At 49.3% G+C, this 17,560-nt stretch overlaps 4 protein-coding genes across 4 annotated transcripts; 1 reads left to right on the forward strand and 3 right to left on the reverse strand.

Annotated features, from left to right (window-relative positions):
• Window positions 1-1,253: 1,253 nt before the first annotated feature.
• Window positions 1,254-2,189, reverse strand: AKAW2_40915A (Rab family GTPase; the record flags this gene model as incomplete). Its single annotated transcript, XM_041689296.1, has 2 exons — window positions 1,254-2,089; window positions 2,144-2,189. 2 exons carry the CDS (start codon window positions 2,187-2,189, stop codon window positions 1,254-1,256), a joined length of 882 nt encoding a protein of 293 aa, XP_041542995.1.
• A 4,479-nt stretch (window positions 2,190-6,668) lies between these two features.
• On the forward strand, window positions 6,669-7,835 carry AKAW2_40916S (DUF3431 domain-containing protein; the record flags this gene model as incomplete). The annotated part of the gene is made up of 3 exons (XM_041689297.1): window positions 6,669-7,066; window positions 7,137-7,706; window positions 7,778-7,835. The coding sequence occupies 3 exons, from the start codon at window positions 6,669-6,671 to the stop codon at window positions 7,833-7,835; spliced, it is 1,026 nt and encodes a 341-aa protein (XP_041542996.1).
• A 4,862-nt stretch (window positions 7,836-12,697) lies between these two features.
• AKAW2_40917A (FAD-dependent oxidoreductase) lies at window positions 12,698-14,221 on the reverse strand (the record flags this gene model as incomplete). The annotated part of the gene is made up of 3 exons (XM_041689298.1): window positions 12,698-13,162; window positions 13,218-13,863; window positions 13,914-14,221. 3 exons carry the CDS (start codon window positions 14,219-14,221, stop codon window positions 12,698-12,700), a joined length of 1,419 nt encoding a protein of 472 aa, XP_041542997.1.
• A 2,218-nt stretch (window positions 14,222-16,439) lies between these two features.
• On the reverse strand, window positions 16,440-17,456 carry AKAW2_40918A (uncharacterized protein; the record flags this gene model as incomplete). Its single annotated transcript, XM_041689299.1, has 1 exon — window positions 16,440-17,456. One exon carries the CDS (start codon window positions 17,454-17,456, stop codon window positions 16,440-16,442), a length of 1,017 nt encoding a protein of 338 aa, XP_041542998.1.
• Between the last annotated feature and the right edge of the window lie 104 nt (window positions 17,457-17,560).

Here is a 17,560-nt window from a genome sequence, read left to right on the forward strand (position 1 = left end):
AAGGGTGTGAAAACAAGAACTGCAGGGAAGAAGGAGAGGAGATCGGAGATGTATATGAAGGAAAAGACGTATCGCCCGAGAGAGGAAGAAAGAGAGAGTAGGAGGAAAGATGAATTAATTGTTGGAAATGCAACCAAACCAGACCTCGGGTTAATGGGGAGCGAAAGCCTATGGAGCGGCGGGCACAGAAAATCGGCAGGCGGTCGTTGGTCGATCGCGTTAAGCTCAAGAAGGCGGGGGGAACCAGAACCGTTCAATCCCTTTGCTTCGGGTGACTGCGCGCTTTTTCTCGGCCGACTGCTTTCGGTCAGGGACCACCTCGGCTGTTTGGCAACCTTTATCTACGCTGGCCATCGTGTCGGCAGTTCGGAGGTTTTGATGAACCGTATGAATTATTTCTTGGTTTGCCTGTGAGCGATTTGTTCAATCAGGGTAATATGTTAAGTGGTCAGGAAGAGACTCGATCTGGAATGACGCTTGAGTCCAAATTATGCACAACCTAGGGAATCGAGCCTAGCGCAGGATAAAGGCAACGGCGGCTTCTACGAGTAGCACTTACAGCATTAATAATACGATGATCTTGATGGCATTCAGGATATCAGTCTAAACTACGCTTATCTGGACTTCGATATACCAATAAGCAAAGAGAAATTTCAAGCTGGACAAGATTGTACAACGGTGGCGCACACTGAATTACCCTTTGAAAGTAAGATTATGGTTAGAGAGCCACAGGCAACCTAAGCCATTAGTACAGAACTGCTGAGGACAGTTGGGTACTTTGCTGGCTGCATGCATACAGCATCATGTTCATCCTGTTGGGACTTACTTCTTGTTAAAAGCCCTTCATTGTACACCAGTCACCAAACTGTAGATAAATCACATAATTGCAAGAACTCATCCATGTTAAGAATCAACCATCATGCCATCTACTATGCCTCGCCAGCCAAATTTCAAATCCAAACGGAGGGTGCCTGCACCTTTTACCATCAAAAAACAACCAAAGAACAACCAAGCGATGCTCAACACGCTGCAATCATACAAATCACATGCACACAACCCATGCAAATGCCCAGCATAAATGCCAAGCATGAAAGAGATAGCGTCAGAAAACGCACAATGCAAGCAAACAACGCCGCCAAGCTTCATAATGCAGTCAGTCAGTCAGTCATCATCATGGAAGTCAAATGCAGAACCAATAAGAAACCGAAACATTCATCGTCATCACATCATCAGAACCAGCAGGAGATAGTAGCTCAGCAACACTGTCCTCCTTTTCGCTTAGGACCCTCCACAATATCTTCCAGTTCATCCCCTACACTACTGGGCGGAAATCCCAACCAGCTGCGGCGTTTGTCCCCGTACCCCAGGCGAAAGCTCCCATTTCCATCGATATTTCCAGGGGTCAGAGATGACGTCGTTCCATCAAAAACTGTCGACGATCGCTGCGATGAACTTGTTCCCGCTTCTCGCTTATTGCGCTGCTCGACCAGCTTCCGAGTTATGACACGAAATACCTCCTCGATACCCTCACCATCCTTGGCGCTAATCTCATGGCAACAATCCCACCCGATATCCTGGCCCCAGAACGCACTACTGCGCTTGCTATCAACGCCTGCAAGGGTGCTCGATGAGTGCCCGCCCAAGCCGGCCGTCGCGGGCGGTGTGGATGCCTGTGTTGGGTAGAGCTGCTCGGCGACGTAGGCGATTGTGCGTTCGAAGGGGACTTTCCGCCGAGAGGGATCAAGGGTAACGATATCGGTCTTTGTTCCGACGACGTGAATCACAATGGGGTCGTCTTCTACGAGGTTCTTCTTCAATTCCGCGAGCCAGCCGGTCATTTCTTGGAAGCTTTGCTCGTCGGTGATGTCGTAACAGAGAAGGCAGGCATTGGCGCCGCGGTAGTAGAGGCGAGAGATGCTCCGGAAACGTTCCTGGCCGGCTGTGTCCCAGATCTGGAGTCGAACGATGGTATCGGAGGCGCTGTCGAGAACGCGTTTGGTCACAAAGGAGGCGCCCACAGTCGAGGCTGTAGCGGAGGGGTTGAAGTCATTCTTGACATAGCGATCGACAAGCGAGGTTTTGCCGACGCCTGGACGGTGTTAGTCGGGTGGAGTCTGGAAGAGGAGAGGAGGGAGAATCTGACCTTGGGCGCCGAGGACAACAATTTTAGCCTCGAGAGAAGAACTCATGGCGGGGTAGAGGCTAAGGTGGGGTACCCGGAGAGCTGGATTTGCATGTTCCAGCGGATAAATTATCGCTCGGACGGATGAGGAATTCAGGAGGCGTTGGGGACGGGACTTGGTGAACAAAAGGAAAGAGAGGTTTGGAACAAAGACGAGGAGAGGGTTGGGGACGTGGGGAGAAAGACAAGAGGGAAGGAAGGGAAAAAAGGGAGAGAGAGAGAGAAGGGCAGCGTTGAAAGAGCGAAAAACAAGAAAAGGGAGGGCGCGGGAACGAGGCTCAAGGAAGAAACAAGTTAACCACAGCCATCCAGCCAAAGCGATGGATTCAAGCCGGCATGACAGGGCAGTGCGCGGATCAGCCGATCACTTACGAACCTCCACCCGATCAGGTGTTCGTCTTATTCGTTTGTCGAGTGAATGTCTCTGAGGGTTAGTGAGGAGAACGAGGACAGGGTAGAGGGGATGGAAGAAGATGAAGGAGGAATCAAATCAGTCACCGATGAAGAATGATTCAGCCCCAGCTGAATCATTCAGCATGATCCTTCTTGGCCCCTTACGTGCTTCCTGGCCTAGCCCCATTGTTTCAGCCACAGACTCTATCAACAGGCTGAAAATCTTATAGCACTTAGTAGTACTTTGTATCTCGTGTTTTGGGCTCTCTCACGGCAACTCCGGCTGTCAGGATGTCAGCCATGCATTGCCTGGGTTATGACAGGCTGGGTTGAAGCAGGTCTTGCTGTCCACCGACACAATATATTCTCCTTTCAGCCGCAAGTCCCAAGAGTCTGGGTCTGTTCAGGGCACAGGCCACTGGATGGTACCACCGTCCCTAAAGCATTGATAGTGCACAATGGTGGCTTCAGTATCTACTTAATTAGTTCGTCCTGCCTAAGTAATCAGCGACCGTGCACTTGGACCTCCGCTGACGGGCGGCACCTTGCAACTCGCAATATCCAGATGGGACCCCATGCGATGATTCCGCTTCATATGGATTGCATTTGATTGAATAAATTGAATGGCAGCAACTGAACTTGGTCGATTTGTCTGTCGCATGCTGGATATTTCTTACATGCACTGCTAACATCAGTCTGGATGGAAACATCGGGCGGTGCAATGAAATAGCGAATAATATCATACGCATATGAAGTCCTTTGCTTTGAGTTAATTTCACTTGCCGGGTAATATAGAAAGCGACATAAAGATAAAGTATGGGAATTGCAGGCTTACGAGTCCTGCACTCGGAGTAATACATTAGATGGGGTAAAGCATCTTCCGATCTGAACATGTATTTACATAACAACCATAATTCCTGTTGTTATAAATCAATGAACCATATTTCCTCAGCTAGTATTCAGTTCCGTAGTATATTGTTGTGTTGTGACGAAAGAAGAGTGGTGCCATAAGGTGTGCTTTGATACTAATATTGCCTGATCGGGAAAACTCATAACATCAACAACACTACTTTATGGAGCACTTACTGTATCTATGTAATGTAAAACAATTCCAATCTTAACTCCGAGCATAGATAGTACTATTCAAGTATGTATGTTCCGAATCGCTTTTAGCTCGTTAAGAATCTCTACTATGTTAGGCAACCTCAATACCTCGCTGACCTATGACCCACTTCTCACCAGAAAGCCAAATGGCAGTTAAGCTCAATTGACCCGACTGATGCATACGATCGCACATCTAATTCTGGCAATATATCCATTGAGCCGATCATCAATTGGGTAGTATCGGTTTCTTGTAATTATATTTGAGACCATGGACAATGGAAACGACGGAGGCTTATAGTCCTATGATCCCCGCATACTATGTACATTGTTAACAACCCAGGGATACTAGCACCAAGACATTTTCTCCAGAAGAATAATCCGATTGCTTTTCTTAGTTGATTCATGTTGGATTGGACGCGTAGTGAGTATTTAGTAATCGCAAGAGACCGATAGTAGAAATAATCCAGTTGCTCCTCATGTTGAGACGGAGCCAATGATGCCGCTGCAATGCGGAAAATATATCCCTCACAATAGATTAAGTTATCATGTTGCCCAGCCAGAACCACAGTGTGCTCTTGTTGAATTCCATACAACTAAAACATCATGTTCAGTTCACGCTACTACTATGCAATTAAACAACCGAATGAGCTCCAAAGCCAAATACACATAAATTCAGAAGCATGGATGCTGTCATACTAAATATCATCACATGCACATGCTCGGGTTAGATCATCGCACGATAAGCAGTGTCACCACGCGACAATAGTATGTATCACCCACCATAAGTACCACGCCAGTACCCCAGCCTGATTGAACATAGCTCCAGCGGATGATTGTCAATAATGCGAACTGATTTCACAGGATTTCGACATAGGCTACTGCGTTGATACTACACACAACCTGAGAGTGGTGTCTTATCCTGCTACTGTGTAGATAGACGCTCGTATAGACGCTCGTATATTAGCACAGATTAATATTTTTCCATGTTATAGGCCACGGTAGATATTAATGGACAATTCTGCAGACATAATTCCGTCCACTGATGCATGGACCAATAGACGTATTGGCAGGGATCATGTGGGGGTGAACTTGAATCTGATTGATTGATTGATACGCTTATGTGCTGAGACAGCTACTGGGTTACGTACCTCAGTAAGCTCCTAGGTTAAGCTCTTCGCTACCACGCTGTAAGTGATAGATCATTTGCATGCAATCCTTCGGGCGGAAAGGGTGATTTGCGAATCTGGGGTTGTCCTCTGAGTTGTAGATGCCTGAGGCGCAATCAGAACAGCCCAATGCGATATTCACCATCCCTCAGTCATGAGCAATTGCATATGGTAAAAGAAAAGAAAACCAAAGACGGTGGGGTAATTGATTGCTCGTCAATGAATTGACCCTGCAGCTGGTCGATGCTTGGTTGCTTGGCATATTCAGATCCTTGCCCTCTATGGCAATATTGTCGGCAACGACAAAGACAACAAAACCCACTCATTGTTTTGTTATGAAGTCAGACATTGATCTTTGATTCAGATTTATTTTGGTTGTAGGGTAATATAGACATCTACCATGATGTCAGTCATACTCTTATTTTGTTTAGTGAGAAGGTCAGTTTCAACACTGCTTTGCACCGCTCTCCCTGGTAATCACAGTGTAAATTACAGGGTAAAAACCGCGAAAAACGGCAGCAACACAGCCCTGCTGACGGGTGGATATTCAGGGTTCAGCCGGGAGAAGCCAGCTGGCCAGTAGGACTGGCCCGAGTGGTGGGACGTTTGAGATAGACTCGGTGGCTGTGGATCGTAACCCGATTAGAGACGGGATGGGATCGGACTTGCCTGCCACTGTCACTGTCACTATGTTTCTGACAGCGCAAGTTGCCGGACCAGGATGAATTTCACTGGTTGCGACAGGAGATGATCCTCATTGGAGGCGGGGGTTATGGTAGTATTCTTCACGGAGAAACTTTGCTGTCTTTGCGACCGGTCTAATGCACGGAGAGTTGGTTAGTATCCTCTGGACCCTGGCGATAATGTGATTGTCGCACGGAGCCCGACGGATTATTTTTCTGCTGGGGAGGGATCGGCAGTGGATGGGGAGAGAAGAGAAAAGGAAAGGATAAAAAATTCAAGCGAAACCTTTAGCGAAGATAATGGAAAATCCATGCGAGGGGTCCATCTGAATCAGGGACCGTATTATATTTTGTTCTCTAAGTAAACATCTGAAACTAGCAAGAGGCTGATGCTTTTATCTGCTTCCTTCATGCTATGGTTTAAAATAGGACGAGGGCGAGAACAATTACTATTTAGACACTACTCCATCCTCGACAAAGCTTGATCCTTCGCGCCCGAGTCTAGAATGATGACCGAGACTATTTATACCGACAGGTCTGAAACACTTTTGGGATTATTGTTTTACCCGACTCCATAGTAATCTCGCAGTTCATATTCCCAAGTAGGAAGAAGTACTACTAGTCTAACTGCCTGCTATTTAGGCTACCATGTAAGTAACAAGTCCCGTTCACATACCGTATGTAAGTAAAATATCAACCGTAATTCAAGTAAATGGTAAGAATCCCTGATGATCCCGCCCGGAAACCCACCAATCGGCGCCAAGCGCCCCCCCAGGGAGATAAGCCTCCAGCGGGCGGGCGTCCGTCAGAGTCAGCAAAGTCGCTCGCTGCCCGTTAATTCAGAGTTTATGAAATTATTTGCATTTCAATTTTCCATCGTTCGGCTGTTCTTTCCTGTACTTCCCATAACCCCGTACCTGGTAACAATCCCGTCGTCGTCTGGTTAATTTCACCAAACCAACCTAAACACTAAACCCCTTCGTCGGATCTTTCTTCCCACGTTGCCTGTTTCTCCTTCTCTCGCTCTCTCTCGCTTTCGCTTTTCTCCTCCTTCTCCCTCTCTCTCTCCCTTCCTTCCTTCCCTCCCTTCCAATCCCATTTGGTAGTCTCAGCCTGGGCTTTTCGCAGGCGCGTTATGAAATGAGACTATCCTACCGGATTGGTGCGGCTGCACTTATCATCCTCGCCATCATCCTCATCAAACGCCACCTCGATCTCGTTCAGGATGATGCGCGCGTTCAGTCCGGCTGGAGTTTCAGTTCCTTCTCCGCCGAATCTGCAGCGGATGGCAGCAGCAGCAGCAGCAACAATGTGAACAGTGGCAACGACGGGGTGTCGACTCCGAAGAACTCGAAACCCATTCTTACCGGCAACGACAAGAGCAACAGCAATGGCAAGACCAAAGGGTCCTCCGACGATTCGGCCGTCTCTCGACCGCTCTACGAAACCACTCCCATTATCGTCCCGAATGATCGCGTTATCGTCATGGCAAAATTATCCACCGAGGACACCAGCTGGGTGAGCAATGATCTGGCCGAGTACGTATTCTCCTGAACTTCCACCCTCTTTTAAAATAAAACCAAATCTCTAACCATAACGAATCACCAGATGGCGCAATGTCATATACACCGTCGACGACGTAACCGCATCCCGACACACCCCCAAGAACAAAGGTCGCGAATCGCTCGCCTACCTGCAATACATCGTGGACCACTACGACGACCTCCCCAGCACGATCGTCTTCATCCACAGCCACAAAGACGGCTGGCCCGGAGCCTGGCACACCGACACCATGGCCTACAGCAACGTGGATTCTATCCGAGCCTTACAAACCGACTTCGTCCAACGAAACGGCTACGTCAACCTCCGGTGCCAGCAGACGCCCGGCTGTCCCGATGAGATTCGTCCCTTCCGAGACCCCCCGCAATTCGGAAAGACGGCGGAGCGTGTGTACGCGCAGGCGTGGGCGGAACTGTTCAACAACACCGACGTACCGGAAGTGGTTGGAGTAGCATGCTGCTCGCAATTTGCTGTATCGAGGGAACAGGTCCTCAAGCGGCCATTGGAGCACTACACATGGTTCTACGACTGGGTGTTGAATACGGGTTTGTCGGATGATCTGAGTGCGCATGTGATGGAGTATACATGGCATATTATTTTTGGGAAGGATCCGGTCTAGTAAGTCCCCCCGCCCCAACCCCTCTACTCTAAGACTACTGGAGAAAGCATAAAACTAACAAGAAATATAGCTGCCCCGATGCCTATCAATGCTACCAAGACGTCTACGGCAATCCTTATTTCTGGTGATTTCCGTCTAACTGTAAAGAATACCCCTCTTGTTTCTCATGGCTTTGCGGGCCTTTTTTTCTATTATTTTCCTTTCTACATTGTAATCTTTTTTCCCTTTTCTATTTCGATTTCGATTTCCATTTTTTTGGCTCCGGATCTGACGACTCACGTGCGTAACTTTGGTTGTTATGCTTTTTCTTTTTTCTGGTCTCTCGAGGTGTTAGCTTGTACATGATTGGGAATTTTTTGGTAGAAAAAGTTGTTGTCTCGTTGAGCAATATACATTATGTGGAATTATCTTTTGAGTGTTATTGTGTCCGGATCATCGTAGGAGTATATTCTATATTCTATATTCTGCATGCATTATGCAGAACTCATAGACCATGTAGAAAGAAGAAGGAAAGAGGTGGTGTCAGATTACTACTACATACAATAACATTCACAAATCCATAACTACATCTGCAGTATAAAACAATTCCCCACAAAGTAAAAAGCAAATAAAATAAATCTACCCCTAGTCTAGTCTATCTTATCATCTACCAAGCCAACCGATCCAACACCCCACCAGGCCACCTCCTCACCCCGGCCTTCCGCAACTCATCCAGGATAAGAATCCCGAGGCCAAAAGCAGCGGGCAGGAAATAATGTTCCACGGGGACACTACTCGTATCCAGGACCCGCTGCAACGGCGGGATATACAACCAGAAGACGGCCATGGCCAAAGCGAACAGGATCGCCGGGAAGAGAAGCAGATTCTGGGTCTGTTTGTTGAAGGCTGGGGGGTGGGAGAAGATGGAGAGACGTCTTGTTCGGACGGCCATGAGGTTGAACCATTGCCTGTTTACATTTTTTTTTTTTTTTGTCAGTGGGTAGTTGTTGGGGTGTGGGTGGGAAGGGAAGGGTATGCGTACATGACTACAAGATTGATAAAGTAGACGGAGCTTGCTTCGTTGAGTCGGGCATTGAGCCAGTTGGGGTCGATGTTGGTTGGGGTTGCGCCGAATTTGAACCAGAGGGCGGAGAAGGGGATCCCGTTGCGCTCGAGGTACCAGTAGGCCATGGCGAAGGAGGCGATGGTTTCGATCATGCCGAGGATGCCGTAGGCGTGGAAGATTAGTTTCCAGTTCACGAGGCGGTTTTGTTTTGGCTTGCGGGGTGGGCGGAGGAGGACGTCGGCTTCGGGGGCTTCGTAGGCCAGGACGGTTGCGGCGGCGCAGTCGGTGAAGCAACTGCGTAGGAGTGTATGTGAGCAGGGGAGGGGGGATGGGGTTGTGTGGCTGCGGTGCTTACCAGATGATGATCATTAGGAAAGAAGAGAGGACTTGAGGAAGACCGAATACAACGCTGGTGAACACGGGCCAGAATTCGGAGAAGGAACCGGCTGGGAGTAGATAGACGATGGTCTTCTTTAGGTTGTCGAACACTACGCGGCCGTATTGCACCGCTTCGACGATGGCTGAGAAGGATTCCATCAATACCATGTCTGATGCTTCGATGGCTATGTCGGAGCCGCTTCCCAGAGCTATTCCGATATCTGCTGCTTTGAGGGATGGTGCGTCGTTGACTCCATCGCCGGTCATGCCGACGATTTCATCCCGAGCGCGGAATTCACGGACGATACGCAGTTTTTGCTCTGGAGTGGTGCGCCAGAAGACTATCTCTTGGTACTGACATAGCTGTTCCCATTGGTGGTCGTTCAAGCTCATCAGTTCAGCCCCGCTAAGTGTGATGGCGGTGGTAGATGGAGTACTAGGTGGCTTCTCATCGTAGTCAGGGAGCCGCTTCAAGGACGATGCAGTGTCAACTGGTCCGTGAGTGGTGACGATACCGCATTGTCGGGCGATGGCGAGAGCAGTGAGCCCATAGTCGCCAGTCACCTATTTGCGTGGTTAGTAGAGAATTAAGCTTCCATATGGGATATCTTACCATGAAGATGCGGACTCCTGCGCGCCTCAATGTTCTGACCACGTCTGGAATCTCCTCTCTCGGGGGATCAACGATGCCTACCAGGCCGACAAGAACCAAGCCCGTTTTTGCATGATTCATGACCTCGGATTCGAATTCTCTGGATGACGGAAGAGGCATGATATCTGAAGCTGGAAGGACTTTACGTGCAAGCAGGATCACGCGTTTGCCTTCGCTGGACCACTGATCCTTGACATATTTGATGTGAGCCAGTATTCTTCCGTCCAGAGGCAGCACGCTTCCATCTGTGTCTATGATCTGTGTGCATCGCTCAATCAGAATGTCGGGTGCGCCCTTTATAGTAAGGAGACTGCAGGGTAAATGATCAGCATGGGCAGTCATTAGAGAAGGGGTGGACTGACGTATCGTTCCGCTTGAACTGAGCTGATTCAGCTGCGGACATTCCAAGACTCAATCCTGCGGACTCGACGAGACTGAAAGTCCTGATCATAAACTTATTCTTGCTGTTGAATGCCAGTTCGTATGTCTTCCGCCAAGTGCGCCGCAACTCTGCAACAGACCCAAGGCCTTCAGAGAACCTCAAGACGGCCTGGTCAGTTGCATCACCGTGGATTTCCCTCTCATGAAGGGGCTGGTTCATAGACGAGGCATCGAACTCTGCTGCATTGCAAAGGCCGGCAATACCACGAAGCTGATGCATTCCAGTTTTCCTTCCCTTGATCACCATTTCGTCTCTCGCTAGTTCTGTGCTGAAACGAGACATTGAAAGAGCACAATCGGTGACAAACATCTTGTTCTGTAGCCAGGCAATGTGTTAGAAAGGGCTAGTGACTGATGGCATAGGACTTACCTTTGTTAAAGTTCCAGTCTTGTCGGAACAGATCACCGAAACTGCACCCAATGTCTCGACCGTTTTCAGAGACTTGCACAGGATTTTGTTCTTGCTCATGAGATTGGCTGTAATGGTCAAGTTCGCAGTCAATGCAATTGGCAGCCCTTCTGGAATAAAAGCAATTGCAACACTGACACAGTCGACGATGAGTGTTGGAACGTTAATCCAGCCGGGATGGTCGACTCGGAGCCATGTAGCCCTGTAGAGGTCAGCAGGTATGAATAGAACTATGAGAAACCGCCTACCAAACAATGATAACGATGATAATCATCGTGAGCATTATGAGAACGATCAACAATACAAAGCGCAAGACTTCCTTCTCGAGGGTAGTCAGTCCTTTCTTGGGCTCGCTTGTCAATTTAGCAATCCGACCAAAGACCGTCGAGTCTCCAGTAGAGACAACGACACCGACTGCACTTCCAGTGACGCAATGCGTTCCCTGAAGTCCAATGCAGTGGGTTTCAAGGTAGTTGTCATCCGTAGAATCGACAGTCCCATTCACTGGCAGCGACTCGCCTAGATAATCCATTAGCTCCTGATGCCAGCACCTCAGGGGGTAGCGTACCAGTCAAGATAGATCGATCAAAGCACACGTCATTGGAGACCTCAATTAAGCGCACGTCTGCAGGTAGCTTGTTTCCCGCTTTGAGATGCACCACATCTCCAGGGACAATATCCGGAGCAGAGACTACCACCAGAGAGCTGTCACGGAGAACAAGACAGCTCTCAGGTAGCATGGCAGTGATTGAGGCCATGACCCTAGAAGAAGACCAGTCTTGCCACGCGTTGAAACCTGCTTGAATGAAGAACACAGCCAGCAGGACAATGGCCAAGGCAAGGTTTGCCGGAGCAGGAGGCTGTCCCAAGGGCTTCCAAGAGATGAACACGAGTATACAGCCGATCAGTAGAATGCCCCCGAAGCCCTTGAAGAAATAGCCAAAGATCTGCCAGAACCATTGGTGTGGTAACGGAGACAGAGCGTTCTTTCCAAACTCACGAACCCGTTGCTGAACCTGATCATGCGACAGGCCTTGAGAGATATCGACGCGCCATCGCTTCTGTATTTCCTCGGGCGAAATCATGTGCCAGTCGAGATTGGATAGATCTAGAAACTTATCATTAGCAAGGAAGGTCCCGAAGGTATCAACAACTGAGTGGAGGTAGTACCAGTCGCGACATTGCTTTTAGCCTTTGCAGCTTCCGCTCGTTCACGGTCTCTCGCCTCATCGATATCAAATGAACTATCCAATCGATGTCAGAGCTCAATGAACGTTTATCAATACCGAGTGCAGCACTGACACTGTACGATAATGAATCGGCAATGAAAGGGAGGGATCAACGGTCGCTCTTCGTGCGCGACTGCGAGCAGAGCTATTGGATGCCACTGATGTTGTTCGCGAAAGCTGCAAAGGGTCTCTTCTGGCTGCTACGCCTTTCTCTTCGTCGCCTTCTTGCCAGCGGAGACGAGTCGCTTCGGCATTGAGTGACACGCCTGACTTCGCGTCCATCTTGATGAAGTAGAGGAGCTCAGTTCAGCTGGTTCAGGGGAAGATGACACCACGCGAGCGAAGTAGTAGGAAACAGAATGGAACGCAAGAAATTTTGGTGTGCGGCAATTTCAAATTGCACTGTGCCCGCCAGCTTTTATAGTTAGAAGTGGAGGCTCGGACTGTCAACCACGCGCAAGGTCCGTGCGGATGCCATGCGAGCTTTGCCTCATGACAGATTGATAGAAACCCCAGGGCCGATGACACCTGCGGGTTTTACCAGAACCAGTGGTTGAGGAAGAATGGACCGGAGGATGAAGTGCGGTTGAGATCAGTGGCTTGGGTAAATCCCTCAAGCGTGTCAAAGACGGCGGACTACTGTTAGCACTAGCCCTCACCCCTCCACCAGCCATAAAGTCCCTCACTCTGATCGCTTCTGGTAACTCCAGCATACACAATGTAGCTGCCTGTTAGATCATTTAATTTGGTTCTGAGGGAAAAACTGATCCGTGAATAATAAAATCCTGTCATTCTTAGAAACCGACCACCCTTGGCCGAGAAAGCTGATTCATTGTCTACAACACCAGGGCATGCAAAACATGAAACATCAAGCTGGTTGCTGCTGCTAGGGGTAGTATTATCACTTGCCAGTTCCACCCACTTTCGTGTTCTTTCTTCTCTAGAACTTGCTGCGTACTGCTCTGTTGCGGCAGTGGTAAAGGAAGATAGTCCACTCGTGCCGTACGCGAGGTGATCGAAGTGAGCAGGCCAATTCCCGTCCCATGGAAGTGCGCAAGAAACACTTGATTTAGCTTGAGCACCCAGCTGGTTGCCGCTTCTATGCGAACCGCGCACTGCGAGATGAGAAAAAGACCCCTGGTTCTGCGCTTACGTGAATCTTCCCAGGCCTTCAACATTGCTGTGAGTCGATCTTCCGTATACAAAGGAGTGGACCCGCGGGCGAAGAAAACCAGATGGTTCGCAAGCGATGCGGCGGATTCAATGGCGCAATTGGCACCTTCTGCTATATTCGGTGCCATCTATACATCATTGTCAACTACCCTAACCAGACGCATTTTAAGGTGTGCGGGTTACCTTGTGTACCGCATCCCCTATCCCTACAAACCGGCCCCAGGACCATCTGTTTTGGAATCCCTCTTCCAGTGACGCCACAACGCATGACTCAGAGCGGTTGAAGACTTCGCCAAACGTGACATCGCTGGTAACATGCTTCTTCAGAAACGGCTCGACGATCCTGGATACATAAGCGCGGTCGGAAGTATGGCGGGGGATCAACACTGGCATCATTGTGCGCGTAATCGACATGAACCAGCAGACTCTGGAGTCCGCTCCCACCATAATCACCGTTAACCAGCCATGTCCATAAGTCCGATGGACGTCTCCTTTCTTCAGCCCGGGAATTGACTGAGCGATACCGAACACACCAGCGAAGGAATCGGTCAAGGGGACCTCGGAAAACCAGCGAGAGCTGGCAACAGCCCCATTGGTTTCACGGATATGATGCCACATCTGCTCACGCACAATGCTATTAACACCGTCCGCACCAACCACCAGATCCCCTGAAACACTCATTCCATCTGCACTGTATACCGTAACATTATCCGAAGATGACACTATGCGGACGACCCGCCGATTGAAGAACAGTCGACTGCTCTGGAGGCGAGTATATAAAATGCCTAGGAGTGCCCGTCGGGCGATAACGAGGACAGGATAATCAAATCTACCCGAAGTCAGTCCACAATCTCTTGCATAAACACAATCGCCGCATACCGTCCGAAAGATCGAATTCGTCCCGCATCAACTCGTCGCAGCAAGTGTCCGGTCTCAAGCCAAGTGCTGTGCGATACCATGCATTGACCTTGGTCCAGCACGTCTTGATACAGTCCCAACTGATCAAGAATCCGGGCGCCATTCGGAAGGATGGCAAGCCCAGCACCATCCGGGTATGTATCGGATCTCGCTTCGAGAATGGTGAAGTCGATACCGGTGTTGGACAAACAATGGGCGAGAGTCAGGCCGGCGATCGAGGCACCCACAATGATAACGTGGAACGGCCGTTGACTGTTGGGTTTGGACATTGCCACGACACTGAGGATGGCATGGTCTAGGATTTTTGTCAGAACCTAGAGGGTCATGACGAAGAAAGAATGGTAATAATAATAGTCGAGCATATTAGTGATAAGTGTAATCAGGTGGACATAGTAATATCCCTGGACTTGGGGATCAGGAGCCCCAATGTTCCATATAAGAAGCTCTTCTGGCATATTATCGACTGGGACATTCAGTCTGGTCACAGGCCACGGAATGGCAGGTACGACCGGTAAACGGTCAGGTCGTGGCTACATCTGACCGCTTGTGCTACTCGGGTAGAAGCAGAGATGAAGGAGGTAAGCTCAGACATCTGCACATGCTATGGTCAGTATGGCTCCCCACAGGCCTGACCAGATATCTTTCTAATAAAGTATGAACCTCTGTCCCTGGTCGCATTCCTCGCAAAAGATCGAGATACCGTAATCTCTTCAGGACGATACTTACGGATTATAACAATCCTGCCATAAGTCTCGAGACAACTTCACATAGTTATCTGACAATCGCTAATCCTCAGCTCTGAAATCCAATGCTGCGATGCGAACGCCAAACCAACGGTAGACAACCCCCCTCCCCCCCAAGTAGCTTCAACCTTACAACCAAGTCCAAACCCAGGGCATAGTTCGCATAACACGAAGCTGACACATACGCGCGTAGCCGACCATTAAGATATTAGCACCAACGAGTAATATAAATTCTGACTCAGTTAAAGTTAGCTCACTAATCATAGTTATTAGTGGTTATACAGGCTGGAGATTAACGTTAAACATCCATGTCAAACGAGTCCACAACACCCCTGTAGATAACAGTGTGGGTGGTGGGTGGTTCGGGTAAGTGAGTTTTAGTTAGTTAGCTGGTGGGGTGGGGGTAAGCCTAGTGCTTGGAGGGTTTAATATGTGTGAGTGACCGGGCTTATGGGAACATTATTTAGTGAATACAGATACGTCGTAGTAGTAGTAGTGGTACTCCGTAATAGACTCGTCTAATATGTTGATTGTTGAGGGCAAGTTGCAGCCGAGAGAGAGAGAGAGAGACCGGTGCCTCGGCTATGCCGTGGGTGCATTTCGGTGTAGATAAAATCACTCACCTCTGTAAATGAGTTAGTTTTGCTGATTTGCATGCATGTATACTGTATACAGTTGTGCTTATCACTAGATAATAAGTAAACATAATGCATCTACGGTATGAACTCGTTCACAACTATTAACTAGATAGATTAAGCAGTCTTCAGCGAAATATACCCCATGAATAAATAAACACTGCAGAAAAGTAGATTAAGGAGGGAGGGGGTGTAGAGTTGTTTGGGACGGACGGGACGGGGATCCATACTTACCATACCCACACCTTAATCACTTTCACAACCCCGCGAACAAAATTCACATCCACACACACACCATCAACAAGGCAGCGAGACGAGGAGGACCCATTGGAGGTTGGGTTGGAAAAGAGAAGAAAGACAAACTAAATTGCTCCGACCCGGTCGCGGCTGTCAATCCCTCCCGGATTCGCACTGGAATCTGGTCCATCGCGGCGGCGGGGCCGGGACTGGATCAGCTCCAGGTTCAAATGGCTGGACGGGGTTCAACAACATCGCTAAAAGGGAGCGATGGGCCAATCAAGGATCGCAGCGACGGGGAAGGAATGTCAGATATCCGCCCTCTCCGTCTGTATGAGAGTGGAGCCCGAGAGATGGAGCCCGGTATGGTACTGTCACTCCCGTGACGATTCCCACTAACTGAACTAGACTGGGCAACCACTAATTGTATCTAAGCTAGAAGCCCGTGAGGAACAAGGCAACCCGGTTACACAGGCTGGATGCCATTGGCATCACTCAATTTATGCGTCAGTTCATATCGTGTGGATGATTTGTGATCGAACAACTTATGTACCCATTGACAACTATGCAAACAAAAAGATGTGTTTTGAACAGCAAGGAAGGGATGAAAGAAATCAAAGTCCAGATAAAACAAATGCCCCAACCAACTCCACGCGCTTTAATGACAGTCACGCTTGTAGATGAGATATGACCAATGATAAATGGCTAGAATAAAAAAAAAACGATGCAGCTTCAGGAAGGGACGGGGAAAGAAACAAAACAAAGGAGTATCCCGGTGGTATCGTCGCTTATGTAGAATGAGAATTCAAGGGAATACAATCCAGTCACGCTAAAGGAGTGCGCCCGCTATGCTGTATGTCAGTCGCCATGGCTCATCTCCGGCGAAGACGATTAGCGCGGAAAGCCGTCAAGTCAATTGATTCCGCCGACTGCGCATCATCATCCACCTCAATGGTATCCATCTTCGTCAGAGATTGCCTGTCAACCTCAATGGTCGTGGCTGCGGATGCCTCCGTCTCATCCTCGACTGTTGGTTCCTCGGGCTGTTCTGCCTTCAGACGGCGGACTTCATTGGTAGCCAGGTCTAAAAGGCTTTTAAATTTGCCTTCTACACTGGTCAATTCCGTCGAGCAGTCTCCAGATCGGAGAAACTGGTATGCAGCCGTCTCACACACTCCGTGTACCAGTTCCAGCTGCTTCTCCGCCATATCAAATGCAGACTCTTTGGGCATGTCCTGGGCGCGAGGCACCGGAGGACCCCGGTTGCGGGCTTTGCGGATGCTAGATAGCACATCGTCTTCGCCGGACTCGGAGGGTGAAAGTGAAGGAGCCAGGCTATTCATCCTTGCGCTTCTGCCCAGCATCTTGCTGCGGTACCCTGGCAATGGCAGTTGCGACATTCTGCCTTTCCGAATGTTGTTGCGAGCTGTCCCAATGTGGCGCACCATTTCTTCCAAAACGTGTTGTGTGTGGCCGTCATAGTGGATAATGAGGTTGTTGCGCGTACTAACAAGCGGGTTCCTGTCCCTGGCGTCCATGGAGGGCGCATCTTCAGCACCACGTTTACGAGGGTTCACATTCGCTTGGTGTTGGGAGGTATTAGGCGTCGTGACGGTGGTATGTGTTTCCGCAGCAGAAGATTGAGGGCGGTTTTCCGTTTCGGGCGCCGACGAGCGCAGGTCCTCGGTTCGAATGGAGCAGACCGAGCTGTTCTTGCGACGGCGCGGTCTCACCGTAACATGTCTTCTGTAGGCCTCGGCGTATTCTGCGTGTTTCGCGGCGGTGTGGGCAGATAACTCTGCAAGTCGATCGATCCAAGAGGGAATGTTTTCCGTAAGGTGGGTGAAGGCCCCCAGGGCGTCCATTTGAGCGGGCATAATGTGATTCATGGGGAGAGGAACATGTGCTTTGTAGGCCGGATTTGTACTTCCGGGCAGAAATTCAAGTGTGTGGATTAGTGGTTCCACTAAGCCCACTTTAGAAGTTCAGCCGT

The sequence above is a fragment of the Aspergillus luchuensis genome, chromosome 4 (genome assembly GCF_016861625.1).
Source record: "Aspergillus luchuensis IFO 4308 DNA, chromosome 4, nearly complete sequence".
NCBI classification, from domain to species: Eukaryota; Fungi; Ascomycota; class Eurotiomycetes; order Eurotiales; family Aspergillaceae; genus Aspergillus; species Aspergillus luchuensis.